This window comes from Xenopus tropicalis, chromosome 1 (assembly GCF_000004195.4).
Source record: "Xenopus tropicalis strain Nigerian chromosome 1, UCB_Xtro_10.0, whole genome shotgun sequence".
NCBI classification, from domain to species: Eukaryota; Metazoa; Chordata; class Amphibia; order Anura; family Pipidae; genus Xenopus; species Xenopus tropicalis.
The window spans coordinates 145,916,880-145,935,362 of NC_030677.2; the positions used below are offsets into that span (position 1 = coordinate 145,916,880).

The 18,483-nt window shown below is 39.6% G+C and overlaps 1 protein-coding gene across 7 annotated transcripts in view; it reads left to right on the top strand.

Moving 5' to 3' along the window:
• The first annotated feature begins 6,575 nt into the window (after positions 1–6,575).
• tbx5 (T-box 5) overlaps positions 6,576–18,483 on the top strand; it is a 45,563-nt gene continuing 33,655 nt past the window's right edge. The window contains exons 1-3 of one of the 7 annotated variants that reach the window (XM_031900991.1): positions 6,576–6,972; positions 10,939–11,113; positions 12,187–12,281. In XM_031900991.1, coding sequence (XP_031756851.1) covers positions 10,958–11,113; positions 12,187–12,281 — 251 coding nt within the window. In that variant the 5' untranslated portion in view covers positions 6,576–6,972; positions 10,939–10,957. Of the gene's footprint in view, positions 6,973–8,734; positions 9,658–10,938; positions 11,117–11,479; positions 11,511–12,186; positions 12,282–15,766; positions 15,811–18,483 lie in introns of those variants that run through there. The other 6 variants (XM_031900994.1, XM_031900984.1, XM_012963909.2 and 3 more) reach the window with 6 other exon arrangements.

Consider the following 18,483-nt stretch of genomic DNA (forward strand, 5'->3'; position numbering starts at 1 on the left):
TGAAGTGAATAAGAGGAAAATATTTATAAGGAGAACAATGAAATAACCTTTAACGAGCTGGCTGGGAGAAATTCTGTTTTGGAAGCCACTGCAAGAAAAAGAATGTTTCCTTCCATCTGATTGCAGCGCGGATATAGCAACACTGTGCGAGCTCTGTTTGTCTGGAAGGGATCAATTGATTGGCAGTTGTCTGATAATCCTCAACTGTTTCCCTTGGCTGCATCCCTTCAGTTTTGATGGTTAAAGCAAAAGTATCTGATCATCTTCATACGCTTCAAAAAAATCAATGGACCGAAAGAAAAAAATCTCACCACATATGTGTGAGTGAGGAAGGGAAATCGGTCAGTTTAAAATCGATTAGGAGATTCGATCGATGAATGCTTTCAGTAGGTGTTTGGAGGGGCTCTAATTAAGACATGCGACAACGAACTACTGAACTTGGCTACTAGGGGCACTGGAGTGATGGAATTAGTTTACTTAATCCACTTTGCCAATAGTCTCTACTAACCAGTCTGGTTAGTGGTTGTTCTGTTAGGAATCAGCAACCTGCGCTTGTGCTTCTTATGGAGTAAGTGTAATTTCACAAATGTGTTTATTTTTATTTTTTTAAATAAAGTGAAGCACAATTGTATTACCTAATTAAACATCTATTTATGACAGATGGTTAAAATTGTGGCTGGTTAGTAATTTGCTAAATATTAATGGAACATAAATACAAACTACTGAAGCCGCAGAGTCCCACTTCCAAAACTGTGTTTCTGTGATAGCAGGAAACAATTAAATTGCCAATCCCCATTCTATTTTTAATTTTAAAGGGTAAGATAACTGGCAGAACACCCTGAGAGCTTGCTCAGTATGCATCAATATTCCTTCGCATGGAACAAAAAGTTGAAGCATCACTGAATCAATGTGACTGTTACTATTACGTTACCACCCACTACACCTGTTCTGACTTGGACTGTAGCTCTCACTTTAAAACAAATATTGACGTTGTGGTCCTAAACTGGTTGCCTTTGACCGATCTATACTGCTTGTGTCCGGTGCCAGATAGAAGCTTTAAATATAAAGTCTGGGCGTAAAATGCGCTGTTTAATCATTTGGAACATTGTAATAATGCTATAGCATATAAAGAAACGTTTCAGCGAAATTATAGGAATCCACTTGCATTACAGGCACCTTACCTAAAATGAAATGCACTAGTCCTCTGCTTCACCCTGACTAGTTCCAGAATCAAATACAGTAAAACAGATAGTAGATAGATAGACAGACAGACAGAGATAGAGGATTAGAGAAGGATGCTGCACATAAAACACACATTTCTCCAAAAGCCCTCTAAATATCTAAACGACTGCATTAGGTTTAGGTGTATATTATATATTATTTGGGAAGCACTGATGATAAATATGCCCCCTTATAAAGTGCAATTTTTTGGGGTGAAACAACAATGTTTCAATTTCAGTACCATGTGCCAGAAGCACAATAGCAGCAGATAGTAGCACGGGTGGGGGCAGAGTCCCTCTGTATAATGTATGCTGCTAATAGGGCCACTTAAAGTAGTCATAACTAACACATTGCTAATAGCAGGCATTGGCCAGGAATGGGTTAAGGCAGCAAAGGGAATAAGAAACAGAAATAACCCCCAGTGATATATCTGATTGTGCCTCCATTTCCTGCCCCACTCATAAACTCCTTCTTCTCATTTGATTTACAGCGCATCTAGGAACCTGCTCGCAGGAACATGTGTTCAGTCTTGTAGAAATGAACCATAAAAAGCAAATTGCTGCAGCCTGCAAGTCCCCAAACCGGCCCTCTGTTTATTAGTACTTAATGGGAGAATCTGCTCTGGCTGGGCACTGCACCCTCATTGTGGGAAGCATCAAAGGGACCCTTCTATGAGCTGGGGCTGCAGGGCCAAGCTGGGCAGGAAACCTCACAGGAGGAAATAATAGTGGTATGGTTGGGGCACAGGCAGAGCAAGCTAAAGGCACATACCAGTTCAACATCCCTGCTGTGACATTCATAGCCATTGTCCCTCATTGACAAGCGGTCCTTCCTTCCATCTCTACCTGAGCTTATAACTGGGATTGGGCATGCTATGGCCCTATAGGGTTAAATTGTACTTCAACTCCAGCAAGAGAGCAGCATATTATACATCTCTGATATTTTTCTTTCTGTCCTCAGTCTTTCATCTACAGATTTACAGCTATTTTTTATCTATCCACCCATAGTGGATAACTATCTATACTGTCGATATAATTTATTGTATCTCTCTACATTTAGCTATCTTTCCATCTGTCATCTATTAATTTATCTATCTATCTATCTATCTATCTATCTATCATCTATCTATCTATCTATCTATCTACCTACCTACCTACCTACCTATCTACCTATCATGTATCTGTCTACCATCTGTTTGTCTCCCTTTCCGTTTAGCTGTTTCGTTCCCCTCATGTGATTACTAGAGGTGTATAAATGCACAGTAGCCAGCAGTCTTGTTAAGACTGGTTGACACATTCCATTATAAACCCCAATTTCTAGGTGTTTATAACTTTGCTTTGGTTTTACAAATACAGATAAAATGTTGCCAATATTTTCCTTACAGGTTCATACTCAGGTACAATGTGGTGCTTCAGTTTAATTCGAGCGACTCAGGGACAAAGCCAATGATAAAAGTGCATTTAATCATATATTTAATAGGATATTCACATCTACACATTATAAATCCAATCATCGCCTAGTGTACATGCGCTAGAGTGCAAATACACATGCAAACAGCAGTGGGGCACCGTGTTCCTCTTTTCATTTTCTCATTTAATACCTAAATTGCCAGGGATTTTCTGTGCCACTTAGATTCGTGTGCTCCTTAATCCGCCCACAGGCGCACAACAAGTGGTTTCTCGGGTGCCCAGAATAACGATGATTTACAAGTTTGCTGAGCCTGATGCAGAGCATGTGCGCACACAGAGCGCCATACATTCAGCACAGAGCCCCCTTAATGAGTTGAGCGCTCTAATAGCCTCAATCACATGTAATGCAGAATGCACTTATTATAAGGGATTAAGGAAAAGCCAGACTTTATGGACAACATTCCCACTGCATCTCCCCCAAATATACCCAATATATTCCATAAAGCATGACAAACATTCATTTATTTCCTATTTAAACTTCTGGCTATCGAGCTGAATTTCGGTTTAATCAGAAAAAAACACAACTTTTCAGAGGCGAATGATTTTAATTAAGTGTAGGAGCGGATTTTTTTCTCTTTATATTTTAGTTCTGTGACCTGAATAGGTAGCAAAGAGAAAAATCTGAGCGATTTAACTCTTTCACACCTACAATACTAACGTTTGTTTTTAACTACCCAAAACTATAGATGTATACACACACACCTCAGCGAGAAATATCCAGACTATATTCAAGGCTGTATTACAGGGTGTCCCCCAGAGAGACTGCTTTGGGGAAGCCACACTACTCGTAGGCAGAAATATGTGTGCGAGCAATGAATCTCAGTCAGACAGAGAGAGTGCGGCAGGAGAGAGAGAGGTGTGTAGATGTGTTTAAATGACCCACCTGGGTTCTCAGTTCTCCTAGTTACAATGTGAATATCTCGTTTTTGTTTTATATTAACAGTCTAAAATCTTAATCCAGGTGTTGACTAAGTGTTTATCCACTCATCCCCATGGGAGCAAGGAATGAACGCCAGGAAACCGTGTGTATGGGATTTAAAGCGAGAAGATTGCAATAGCAGACTGATTGGGGACAGGCCAAAATTGCGCAGCGCTCAGGCCATTAGCTAGGCACAATGCATGCAGCCAGACTACAGGGAGTTATAGTACAGTATAGTATAGTACGGTACAGTGACATGTAGATAACTTAAACGTAAATTGTACTACATATAAAAGATATGTTTTAAACCAGGTCACCACCCGCAGAACTATACATATTACCCAAAAGCCTTGAATATTATAAATTATAGCATTACAAACTGTGCTTGGCGATGCCATTAGTTATTATCGGTACTTAGTGATGTAATTTGTGTCATATGGCTTAGTATTTTTTTATTAAACAAACCCCCTTATGTTTTTACCTTTTTTATTAGGTTTTGTACCTGGGCCTGCTGCCTTTATATTGTCATAGAACTCCTAGTGCCTAATATAAGGCAACACGTTTTCCTATATAATTGTCTACTTCAGTTAGGCATTACGAGCAGAATTGTGGTACCTGTATGTATTTGTATCTCACATTTCGTTGCTTTTATTGCTATTGTATTGCTTTTATTTCTCGTGTGTGTATATGTGTGTGAATGTGTGAATGTATGTATGCGTGTACATTGTATATATATATATATATATATATATATATATATATATATATATATACAAAGTACGTTCACATTTTAAGAAAATACAATGAAGATGATATGATACTGTCAGATATATTTTATTTTATTAGAGTGTATATACACACACCGTTTTAGTGTCCTGGCCAAAGGCCTTTGATGTAGCCCAGATAAATGATCTCAGTGACAGCTCCATATAAATATTACAGTCACAGATCGGAGAGCAGCGTGTGTATCCGCAGGGATGAGCCATTGAGTGGAGCTGAGAGCAGCAGTTGGATCACATCTCCGTATATTGTGTATCAAGCGAAGAGCAAGGTAAACATGGCACAGGGGAATAAACACAAACCTGCACTAGTTCTAAGAGCGTTTAAATACCGAACTTGTATACATCTCCTCTTAGATAAAATAAAATAATACGTGTTTTATGTGATAGGGTCAATTCGTATTTCTGTCTTTTTTTGGTTTCATTTGTAGTCCATACCCTATGGGTATAAGAGATTTTGCTAATAAATTTAGCACAACATTTTTAATTTTGTACAGAGGTGAACAGTAGTGTGTGCATCCCACCACATCCAGCATTCTGTATAAATCAATAAAAATCGATTTATGTTGTTGTGGATGGGATTCCCTTTGAGAAATCAGCATTTTACATTAACTAGAGTGTTGAAGGTGCGGATATATTTTCGTTATTGTAACCAAGAACAGTTTAGCTTATTCCAGGTGTACTCGGGCAGTGTAAAAAATATACAACTGAAGAATTATTGATAAATAAGTGACCTCAGCTTTGCAAAAGAATTGGATTATTGTTTTATATCCCAGTGAAAATTTCGAAAACGTTTATTTTACCTGTAAAAAGCATACATTCAAATACAGGTCAGGGAGGGCTTTTAAAACCTAGGATTGTATTTGGTAGCATCCAATTGCTGTACATGCGCGTTACATTATAGCGTGGATTTCTGTGGTTTCTGTCTGAATAATCAATAGGTGGTGCATGAAATAAAGGCAATGCCCTCTCACATGACTTGAGTTGCACTTTATTCCATCAATGCTCAGAGGCCGATCAGTAAATCTTCTGGCTAAGCCCGCTGACTCCTCTTTCAAACTGCAGACAATCCGGCAGCCCAAATCAAACTGATGTCACTATTTGAATCAAGGAACATCTTGACGTTTGCAGCGCTGCCAGTACACAAAAGCAAAATGTGTGTGTGGAAAATTGGGGGGAGGGGACGGAGAATAAAACTAGGGGAAAAATTAGAGTTGGATGCAAAATGCAAGTGAATTGTAACGATAAGACATGTTTTGTTGAGGCACAAAAATACATTTTAGCCGAGCTGTTAAGTCCATTAAGTTACAATGGGTTGAGGGAAAAATGAAAATAATCAGAGGTCAACCACGTTTTTCCTGGTGAAGCTGAGCAAAGCGAAGCTGATTCTGCTTAGTATAAAGCCTATATGGATATGCAGTGGCAAGACTATTGGCGCACACGGAATAATAAGTACACGCAGGGGCAGGCGGTATAGCGCCAGTCTTCAAATGCCCAAAGTTCAAATAGGACAGGCTGAGACCATTTTGACCCCAGGAACAAGTTGTGTTCCAGTCCGCCTCAGATCTAGACTAGGATTAGGAAATCGTATATTATAGGAAATTAAAAATATATAGCTTTTATTCTGTTGGAGATTTTTCTACAGGCACATACATTTCTGATTCCTATGTTTTTTCGTGTATTTCTTTAAAGGTAATATAAATTTATCAGATATAAAATTACATATTTCTTTATAATTTCTGCATTCTTCCCCCCTCTTATACACGCACCTTCACTCCCCCTCACTAGCTAGTTCACTGTAAGACAAAACAAAAGGAAGAAGGAAAAAAGAACCATCAGTCAAAGAAGAAAAATAAACCCAAGTAGTGATAACAAAAAAGATCCCATAGCACACATGTAACAATATTTAGCAGCTACATAGGGAGGCCACAGGCTACAAAAGAGTTAAAGGGCGATTGAAGTGGGTTACAGTGTCCACTACTATCCTCCACTGTAGCAAAGAATAAGCCCCTTAAAAAGGCAAGGTTCATGCAGGTTATCTGCTGCTAAATATAACCCTGGCTTTGTTTCCTTTAGCAGGCAATGGAACTATCAGAGCAGGCAAGTTTATCCCCAAACTGCATTACAGTATTGACCTCAGTCCGCAGTTATAACTGTCCCATCTTCCTAGTGCAGGAAGGTCAATTATTGCCTTTAATTAGGGAAGGCCTGACTCCCCCAAGCCCTGGTGCAGACTCAGTGAGTGGGGTATCTAAGAGATAGGAGCTCCCATGAGCAGGCAGCCAGCCCGGGCAGGCCGAGGTGACGTCACACACAGCTAGCGCCTCTCTCCCTGGCAGCACTGGGTGCGCTCCGCTCATTGGCGCACAGTTAGCCGGCACCGCACCATTCCTTTGCCTTGCCATTTTCATACCCACAACTGCCAGGCCTTACGCGGCAAAAGGAGAGGCGAGATTCCTAAATCTGAAGGGGAATTTATGGTGCTGCTCAGGGACTTGTACCTGAAATCTCAGGAGCCCAAGATAACATCACGCCTGCACTGCGTTTGCCATTGGGAATCCCTTGCCTGCGCCACAGCTTGAAGGTAAGAGCCAAGGCCAGTAACAGGGCAAATGCCTGAGTAATTAAGTTGTAGACTGGTAGATTACAGCTTTGCCAATAAACTTGGGTACATATTGCGAGCTAAAAATGCTTTTTTTTACCAGCTTGTTACACATGTATTATAGCAAGACTAGATACACAGGGAATAGGTTATTACACATACACAAACATATATATATACGATATACGATAAGTGTATAGGTAGCTTGTATTTAAATTAGCAATGTGCACAGACAACCTATTTGACAATCCTGATATATTTTAGGATTAAGGGTATTGCACTCAGCCCTCCTCCCAACAAACTGGCTAAGGATATTGTCCTGTCTGGGGGACTCCCACAAATACTGTTTCAGAGGAGCCCAGTGCAGATACAGCAGACAAATTATCTTGGGATATAGATCTGCCAATATAAGCACAGAGGCTTGCGTGCTATATTTCTAACCTGAGCCCCTCAAACTGCAGTCCTGCCAGGGTGTGTATGGGAAGATTTCACCTGGCTCCTCTCTGCGCGGCCTGCCCACAAAACATCCATAAGCGCTGATACATTGTAAGTATCTGGGAACTACTCTGCCTCCTATACTGCAACTTGGGAAACAATATTTATACTTGGTATTGTCATACTAAGTAGCTTGTTTAGCTTGTTACTGTTGTATCAGGGGAAGCTTCCAATAAAAATGAAAATACGTCTTCCTAATTAAAAAACGTGCAATTTTAAGTAACTTTCCAATAAACATAATTAAGCATTTTCAGTGGTTTTAAAGTTACTTATAAATGTAATTGCAGTTCAAGGCATCGGTTGTCTAATCCCTTTTAGTATTGCTGGTTCTGACTCCTGAAACAGTGTAGCAAGTAAGCTTTCTTACAGCCAAGGCTCCATTAACAACAATGCTTTGCATGCTTCACCAGTCTGTTAATCAGCTGACTTCTTCTACAGTGTGCTAAAAATTTTCCGAGACAGGCAAATGATTTTGATAGCAATTACATTTACAACTAAACCCCTGTTTTGTTTTTTTTTTTAAATAGTGTATACTGAGAAACTTTTTAGAAGCGCATGTTATTTCATTAGGCAAATCAGACAGAATCAGAATACACACAAACAAAATATACATTTGTCTGTTGTTCTTTTTGTCTTCTCTACCTCTTCATGGACACACACTACTAGTGAGGTGTGGAACACTCCATTTAGAACAGTGCTCTAGTTCATTTAATATTATACAGGGAAAAAACCTTTGTACCAGCACACATGCAAAGAGATATTATATATAAAATGATATGGTCAAATGTCAAGCATATCCCCCTAACAGATAGATCTGAATTGGTACTAAACTAGAACAAATAGAGAGAAAGCCTTTGGGACAAGAATGAGTGTTTAGCTGGTGTGCAGAGGGCTGCAGGGTGTTTTCCTTCTCAGAGCCGCGGACAGAGATGAGGGGGAGAGAGGGACCCAGATAAAACCAATCTCCCTTCAGTATGACGGTTTGATTATTTTATTGGAGCCGGCCTTGCTGCTTTGTATACATTGCACCATCAAGTTAAATCGTTAGAGCATTCCTGAGACTAAAATATCTATTTTTACATCTTTGATCTTTCCTTTTTTTGCAAACACCACCCCAGTCCGAGGGGCAGGCAGGGGCAGTTTGCTTGCTACAGATGAGGGTTGGCATGGCAACACCATTACAGTTAACTTGCAGTTGTACCTGATAGCTCCCAAAATATCTTCTCGTTTTAGTGCAGGGAGGAGGTGGACGGACAAGGAAACTATGATGTGATTCCTTGGGGAGAATTAGTATAACACGAACGCGTATAACACGCCCTGGTTACCCCAATTAACCCTTTCAGTTCAAGCCAGGCAGTATATTTTGACAATGAAGGTTTAAGTATAATTGCGTAGTTTTGGATGTGGGAAGACAGGAGTGCAGGAGAAACCAGGGGGAAGAGGGGTAATAACTAATATATAGAAATTAGAAGGAGGGAAGATCTATCCAGCTGTGGGAACTATAGGGAAGGCACAGGCAGGAGTGATGGAAGGAGCCAGGCAGTGAGTGTAAGAGTGGAGCAGAGCTAGTGGTTGGGCAGTGTCTTTGCAATACCAGTGCTCTCCCCTCCCCATCATTACACTAGACTGTGTGTATGTGTGTGTGTGAGTGTGCGCAGGAGAACAGCTTGCATTTCTCTCTCCATCCAACTAGCGCTGCCCTCCACTGAGAGACACAGAGAAAGGAGACACAGGACAGAGATCTCGTACTCATCAGCCTCACTGATGCCCTTTCCGTAACCCCATCCCTACCAGCTAGCCCCCTGCCTCTTTGCGAAGGAGCTTCTCCCCCAGCACAACGATAAGGCCGGCTGGATTTATCTCTCTCTCACTGACATTCTCACACTGATTGCACGGAAGAGAACCAACCGCTGTGGCTGCGAATGAGATCCCAGCTTTTCCTTGCAGCCAAGCAGCAAATCTAACGCGGAATGAGGAAGGCGACCTCCTTACCCTCAGCTGGGCTCTAGATACACATTTCTGCCCGAGAGGGGCCGATATTAACGGTGATTCCATGGGAAGGATCCAGCCTCTGCCTTTATTTTCTTGGGAAGGGAAGGAATAAGCTGGAGACCGAGCAGCAACAAGCAGGGGCCTTTAATACTGACAAAGGAGTGAAGGAGCCGCTTACAGGTATTGTTTCTCCCACTGTACAGCAGGGAAGCCCAGGAGCAAACCAGCGCCGTGGGAACTGCTGTGCGCCAAATACAGGGGTACCGTAGGCTTTGGCACTTAAATAGAGGCTGAAATCGCATTTCTGCAGCAAAACATAAGGCCTGGTCTTATCCACATGGCAACAGGAGGCGCACAGGCACACAGACCACATATTTCTAGTATATATCTATAATACACACTCTCACGTACAAACGTCATCATTTTGCATTTCTCAGATATGTAAAACAAAACACACATTATACCTCATATTTTGTGCAAACTATGGATTTTACTTAAATAGGAAAAGAGACCATTTGCTGTTGTGGTCAATTTTTTATCAGACTACAAATGATTTGTGTGTGCCTGTGTGTACATGTATAGGAACATCTGTGTATTTGTATACATCTTTATATACCCCACTAATATCAATTGAAAATAAATGTATACTGTTTCTGAAGGTTACTATGAGGCATCTCAAGAAACTAATAATAAGAGGCACACAAATATCTAAGTGAATTTGAATGATACAACACAGAAGAATTCTAAATATTTCTGCAGTGTGTGTCATAGAGAAAGGGGGCTCCTATTTTATCTATCGAGGTTTGCAGGGGATGTCATAGATGGCTTCCCAAAAATCAATGTAAATATAGACACACTCACTATTTTATCGATTGAAACATTTTAAAACATCAGTTAAAAATACAAAAATAACACATTACTCATCAGATAAAGCTCAAAGGAGAAACAATCTAGTTTAAAATTCATACAAATCCAGGTAAAACTGCAGGTGATGTTCCAGCTGAAGTAAATATTAATTAGTAGCTCAGAGGCATTGACTGCCGAGAATATTTTGTATGAAAAGCCAGAGAAAGTTGATGATAGACATTTAGCTTTGTCTTTGTCCTTCCAAAAAATATTCCTTTTGAGTGAGTTTTTGTGTTTGGGTGAGTCTGTGAATGGGGGGCACGCTTGACAGTTATATACAAATTATACCCACATGTATGAGCCTAATGCCAGAATGTGAACATACCTGCATAGGAACAAATATAGTAATAATAATTATATTTTACACATACTCCAGCGAATGGCTGCAGCCATATATATTGGCCAGCGCAGTTATCTGTGAGTAACAGGCACTTCTCCACATGAATAAGCCTGCTAGCGGCGTGTAAAGAAACTGACAGACATTGACTTTAATCCCATGTCAGGGAGACACACAGGGGCCAAGTTACAGACCTATGACAGGTTGTCTCCTCTCAGTGCAGGCTCCCACTGGAATATGGCGGACACAGAGGAGGCTTATGGGATGCCTGATACCCCTGTGGAACCAGAGCCCAAAGAGCTACAGTGTGAGCCTAAACAGGACAATCAGATGGGGGCCAGCAGCAAGACCCCTACTTCTCCTCAGGCTGCATTTACCCAGCAGGTAAGAGAGGTAATTCCAGAGAGACATACGCCTTATACCATGGCATTCATTCAGGGCAAAATAGTACATTCACATTTAGAAACTAAAGCACTGACACACTGGGCACAATGTAGGATTTATAGACAAATATTACACATATTATATTGCATTGCAATGCATGTGCTACAAGCAGTTTTTATATAACTTGTATATATCACTCTTGAATTCTGGCATGTTTGTCTTACCACTGTACCATATGCAAGGAAAGCCGGCTCATTACAAATTTAATCTAATATAATCTAATCAAATGTAATCCTAAACTGAGTGATTCTGCTTTATGATTTGTGCATACATTCTCACACACACATATACATACATACACACACATATACATACATACACATATATGTACATGAAGAGATGTATGGTTACAGTGCTTGCAGTACGAGATTATAAAAGCATCTAACGCTGTTTTTATCCCGAGGTAAGGATCTCCTTCTTGCCCTGCTTTGCCCTTCTTGCCCTGCTTTGCCCTTCCTGCCCTGCTTTAGAGGGCAAAGCATATTCCATTAGGGCATAAAGCAGCAGCAAGCGGAGGCCATAGATGAAGAACAGTTCAGGGCTCAGACACATTCCAGCGATGGCATATATTTGTGAATAAAAAATAAAGACATCGCAGTCAAAACAGTTATATTGCCAGTATGCTTATTTCTGACAAAATATAGAGACAGGCCCCATTCAAAAGCTTTCTCCAAACACACTAATTTGAGCTTAAGCAAGTCAATATGCAAGCACAAAAAAAGAAAATTAAAAACGTTAATTCGCCTTGCAAAATAAGAAAAAAAAAACAGAAAGTTGGCCTTTTTTTGAAACTCGATAAATTCACCCACATTTACACCGCCCCCCCCCCCCCCCACACACACACACACACATACATACAAATCTTAAACCAGTACAACTGGAAAATTCTAAGTTGTACCAGCTTTGCTTAAACGCAGGTTCATACAAAAGGGGGAGGCAGGAGGTAGGCAGAAATGTGGGAGAACACGGACTTGTGCCAGGTTATGGCTTCTGTGTATTTATACTCTGCCTTTTGTTCCCAGGGAATGGAAGGCATTAAGGTGTTTTTGCATGAGAGAGAACTGTGGCTGAAATTTCACGAAGTTGGCACAGAAATGATTATTACTAAGGCTGGAAGGTAAGACTATTAGATTGAGAATATAATATAATAATAGTGGGTTCGGAGGAGTGCATTCTTTGTTCAGTCTTTATTAATCACACGTCCTGGCCAATTATTTTGTTCATTAAACCATATGTCAGGTTACAATAAAACGCACCGCTAACTTACAAGGGCTTTTTTTAATTCCACTTCATATTCCTGACTGTAAATATAAAAATGTCCCAGGCTAGACTCCAGTGCAATGAAATCCTTTATAGAACGAGGGAGAGAGGGCAGGGGAACTAAAGGGGAAGGACAGAGTGAAAGAGAAATAAATCAGAAGCAATGGGAAGTAAATGAGAGGGGGACCTGGGTTGGGGAAACTAAGGCTGAGAGACAGAGGGAAGAGAAGTTACAGAGGAGGAGAGAGGGCAGGGAAACTTAAGAAAAGATGGAAGTGAAGTAACTAAGAGGAAGGGAAAATAAAAACAGAGATGGAAGGCAAAATACATTTTAGGGAAACTAAAGAACATGGGAAGAAGGAAGGGAGAATAAAGGAGAGAGAGAAGGGGGAGAATTGAGGAGGAAAGTAATTCAAAGATGTAGGGGAGAAAATGGAAAGGTGGAGGACAGGAAGAGTGGTTTAAAAGTGGGCCCAGTGGTAAGAAAGGGATGGGGAACTAAGGGAGAGAGGAAGCGGGAACTGACAGAGAATACATGGGAAGTAAAGCAGATGGAAAATAATGAGAAATGGACAAAAACAAAGTGTTAAAGGTGAAATACACGAAAGGTGGGTATGAAATGAAAGAACACTATAAAAAAGGAAATAGATGAGCAGATGCAAAACAGAGCTGCAGACAGAGACAAAGGTTCTGGAAGAAAATCGAAATGGCATAGGAAATTCACGAATAGTCTAGAAAGAAAGGCAAAAAATAAAAACTATGGCATTCATTTGTAATGAAAAGGGAAAGTCAGGCTACACAAAGATCACAAGATGCAGATAAAGGAAGAAGACTAGGTCGGACTGGGGCCAGCAAGACAGACTACCTGTACTACCTGGAAATGCAGCACTGCTGCCTGGGTTTTACTTTTTATGATTTATAGAGAAAACTCACACTACAAGGGTACGGTGTGTTTGAAACTTGTCCAAATAGTGGAGGGGTAGGTGTGAATGGATCTATGTCGAAATGTGTATATTTAGTGATGGGCTGTACGCTCACCGGGCTTGTTGTACATACTCAAGGGTCCACTGGAGTATTTAGAGTCAGCACCCGACTCTAAACTATTTATTGGTGCATAGCTATCTGAGTTAACTGACAGATTCACCATAAATATGCTAAAATGTCCCCAATACACCGAGTTTTCTCAGAGGACAGAGAGATAAAAAAGCTTTTTATGTAAAGGTGGGCTCTAGGGATCTGCAGCCTGTGTCTTTGAAGTTGTAACTAAACTACAGCTTTTAGTATCCTAAGACGATGACAGGTCAGTAACAGTGGAGAGTTTTCAGGCTGCAAATACCTGCGTGTTTTAGAAGTAATCCGGTTAGTCGCTGCATTGTTTTAAAATATTAAATTGTGCATACTGTCTAGCACATCTGCCATTAAAACAACTATGTATCGCAGAGAAAACAAAAAGTTGTTAGTCGGTTCTTTCCATTAACTCGAGTTCCCAAGTGTACTTTATTAGAACTGTAGTTGGAACTGCTAGAATGGTTGGTTATTTTAGGCGGGGGCATTATCTCATACATTTTTACAACCTCTGGTGAAGTTACAAATCTGTAGGAACCGTATGTTCGAATAACTAAAATTTTCAAGGGAAACCATGTGTATAAGTACAAAATAATTATAGTGCCACACTTACTGCAGTTTTAGATTCTGTTTTGTAAAAGAATAGGTAGTATTAGCCCCAATAAAATAGGAATACATTAACGGGGGTAGTTAAGGGAGCTCATCTACAATAGCTTTATTGACGTTATTTTGTGGTTACAAAATTACTTATTTATCAAAACTAAGTGGTGTCAATTGTGGGCAAATGATTAGTTCAGAAATATCACAGAAATGTGCAAAATGTAAACGTTGCATAGTTCTGATAACATTGTGGCGCAATGTTATTCCCTATTAACAATATTACTAGCAGTAGTAGTACTAACTACATATAAACTACAACGATCGGAACGATTATTTTGTTTATCATCGATCATTGCACTTTTGAGTGATAAAAATGGATCTTTACGTAAGTAAAACAGATGATATAATGTACTAGAACCTGGGTATGAGAAACAGTCAGTGTGTGTTTTATTCAGGACCTCGGCAATCATTTAAACGTGGGTTAGAATCCTTATTACGGCATTCATCATATTTATTCAAGAAATTCTGTATAGGCTGCTTGTTTCATGTTTATCATCGCAAAATATCCATTGAAATCCATTAGATTTTTCTTTCATAAATATTGTGAAAACTGGGAAACAAATTGACTACAATTTTGACATGATAAATATGATATACATAGCCACTGGCCACTACATGATAAATTATACGGAAACTGGTCACATTTAAAAAAAGACAAAATTCACTGTTCTGTTTTATACTATACAAGTGAAACTTCTTCCTGCCTGCTTGTAATTTCATAAACGTTGCATTAACATATTCCTAACATAAGGCAATGCAGACCTAGGGATCCCTTACCACTAGATACCCCACGTGGGAAGGTTAAGTGGCTGCCAGAACTATCCTGTTCAGTTATAGTACATTAGTACAGTTATAGTACATTAGAATAGTACAATTGAGCAACTTAAGGACAGATACTAGTAGGGGATAACGATTAAAAGTATAAAAAAATTCTTCTCAAAATTCCCAAAATCTATTTAAAACTAGTAAGTATATTTGAAGATATTAAGAGAGGACTGTTTGACAAGTACAGTAGGCATCTTGTCCCAGACCACTAGGCACTTTGCTTCGCCAGTAACCTCTGAGACCTATGGTAAAGAGAAAAATCATCCATAAAAAGAATACTCCAAAACAGTCAGTTAAGACTTTTGCATAGGTTCTTTTTTCTTTCTTTGATTAAAGTCTACTTGTAGCCACTATTTACCTGCTTCCTTGGAGAGGGCAACCCCTGAACATTAATAAGCCTGCTCTAATATATAACAGACAAGCTTATAAATAAATATATATATAATATATATATATATATATATAGCCAAAACAGCGCGCCATTCAAGATATATATATTTTAACATGTGTATATTTTCCATTAAACATTAGATTATATGAGCAGACTGTTCCGTATTCCTGTGTACAAAGGCATATAAATCAGAGCTGCTATAGTTATTGTCTGAGCTCCAAAATCCTCTGTAAAAAATGAAAGAAAACATTACTGTTTATTATAACTTGGGTACAGTTGCAATGGTGTCTACGAACACTGTCTCTGCCCAGAAAATTAATGAGAGCGCCAACTAACATGTAAGTGTAAATATACAAAGTAGGATCTTCTTAGGATACAATAAGCTGTTCTTTAATACGTAGCATTTAAGTTCTACAAAAGGATGACAGAACTTCTTATTAAAAGAGTGTACTGTATTGGCCGAGGGCAAAATAGTCTTAAACATCATTGGTGGACTTACGGCATAGGCGACTTTTTTTTTAAACATCTTGGGCCATAGAGCTGTTGTTCTATTTTTCGCAGTCAGATAAATCAGCCAGTGCTTTGCTCTCCTTTGAGATTTATTAGCATAGGAAACATTTTAGATGAAGAACTGTGAACCCTAAATTGGTCTTTTATATTAAGTCTCACAAAAGCAAAACGATAAGTTTTCTTAAATAACTACACCCTGTGGCATTGAATGGCGGATTCCATGAGCATCTAATTGTGCTCCTTTTTACTGGACTGGGAAACAAAGTCATTCTGCAGCCAAGGAAATAATATATACAACTTTCAATACTATTACAATTAATGCAACATTGTTCTTCAAAATACTAACAAGTTACATTGTTTCTAAATAAACAATTTTCAAACATACACTTCCCACTTTTGATAAGTGCGTGTAGTAACAGAGTTTAGATCATATAGTGTGTTTAAGGAGTCAAAAGTACACAGTATATGAAACAGAATTTGTTAGTTTGTTCGTGGAGTCCTTTAGCACTAGTGAGCACTAACGGCTGTTATGCTCTGGCACTAGATTTCTAACATATTAATACCTGAAAATAAACATATTTTTGATAATAAAAAATGGGAGCTAATATCCCTCTGGTAGTAATAAGCTGTATGTAATATGAACACTGCAAGTTATATTGCTATCAAAATGTTTGACGATTCTAGGTTAATAATTCATTGTTTTAGATTTCATCAAGAGCAGAAAACGTTGCGACACTTTTGAGAATATTCCCATTGTGTAACTGTATATATTTGAATGTGTGTATGTAAGCATACCTATTGTTAGGTTAGAGATACGTTTACACACAGGTGAATCATACAACTCCAACACATACCCAGGCCCACCTGTTTTAAGTGTAAAACCCAGCAGCTAAAAGAGCATACCACCAAGGGTCAATCCACTGGAAATAATGCATGTATGCGTTTTCAGGCAGGTATTTACTGTTCCTTTAAAATGATTTTATTAATAAATGCCCCCACTCCAGAAATGACACACTCATAGCGTTCAGACTGCTGTACCCTTAGGCTCCCAGCCTTATCTAGCATCTAATTTCTGGCTGAAGATGCCCTACCTTACAATAGCTGCCAGGACATAGGTTGCACAGGCAAGCTCTAATTACATGAAATCAGCAAAGGTGCAGTTGCGTTTCACTGCCACATTGCCGATCAAATGCACATACATTTCCTTGCTGATTTTAAAAAGGTAAAAATGCTGTCAAAATGGTATTGAAATATAAGGTCTGTTGAACCAGATAAACACTACAGTCCCCAAACTTTCCCCTTCTTCTGGGTTATGTCCCTCCCAAGCTCAGTAGTCATGCCTCCAGAGGCCCAATTTCTACTGCGCATGTGCAAGCTGCTGGCACCAGAATGAGTGCAGGATGGAAGGGACAAGGAGCTATAGAGAACAAGTTCAGTCACTTCAGTGGCTGGACCTTCAGATGGTACAGTCGGACCAAGGTGCCCTAATGATTGTAGGCAAGGCTGTACTTACAGTTGTACCTTGCCTGTACTGTAATATGCTCTTTAAATACTGAGTGCCCCTCACTTTATTCTTCTAGAAAAGTTCAACAAACATGGACATAGGTTATACTGCAGAGTGAGCTTTATCTGTATTGTAAAACTGGGAACACTGGATTTTACTGTGAGGAGAAGTAAAATCTTTGTGTATAGTGGTTTCCAGCAAATTGTCCAAAAACTAGTATAAAGCCATGCAGATTGTTTTGCAAGTAAATGTAATGTCTTTTTTGAGTCACTAAGGATAAAGGTGGCCATACACTGAAATATCTGCTCATTTGGGAAGGTAGCCAAACAAGCGGATCTTTCCCCAAACTGCCCACTTTGAGATTGGCAATATCGAATCACAATGCGCAATGTGCTCCTTGACCTGATGGGATTTTTAAACCTGCCCGATTGACAATTACCCAATTATCTGCCAATCATTGTTCGTGCAGGCCCATCTGAGGGCCCAATACACAGACAGATAAGCTGCCGGCTTTTATCGGCCCATGTATGGTCACCTTAAGAGTACGGTCACATATAGATAAACAAAGGGGTTCTTGAGCAACATGATGATCATCAGCCACTTTGATGTTGGTCCAAATGGCCTCAAAGCATTGGCTTGAGAGTCAAGTCTTAGGGCAATGGGGCATGGCACGATTCCAGACATTTTGCCACCCAAGCATTTAAAAGCTCTACAGGCCAGCAACAAAATGCCCTGGAATCACTCTCTATTGATTTCATTTGCAATTGCTTGTACCCAGAGGCGTTTTGTCACCTGTCCTTGGAGCTATTAAATCCTCGGTAGGCAAAACGCCCAGAATCATGCAGTGTTCCATTGCCCTTAGAGGCACAAAGACACCAGTGTACACAGAGCCTGCTGCAGGCTGGGGATAAAAAACAAAGTAAAATAAATTATAGTATTTAGCAACCAACTGGAACTTTTAATTTATTTTTATATCTATAATTTATAAACTTGAATCTTTCTGTATATTTGGCTGAATGGAATGTCTCGCCACCAATTGTTTTTATTACTATGGTCAATAACTTTATTGATCTGTAACAATACATAGTGCCAGAGCTGATGCAC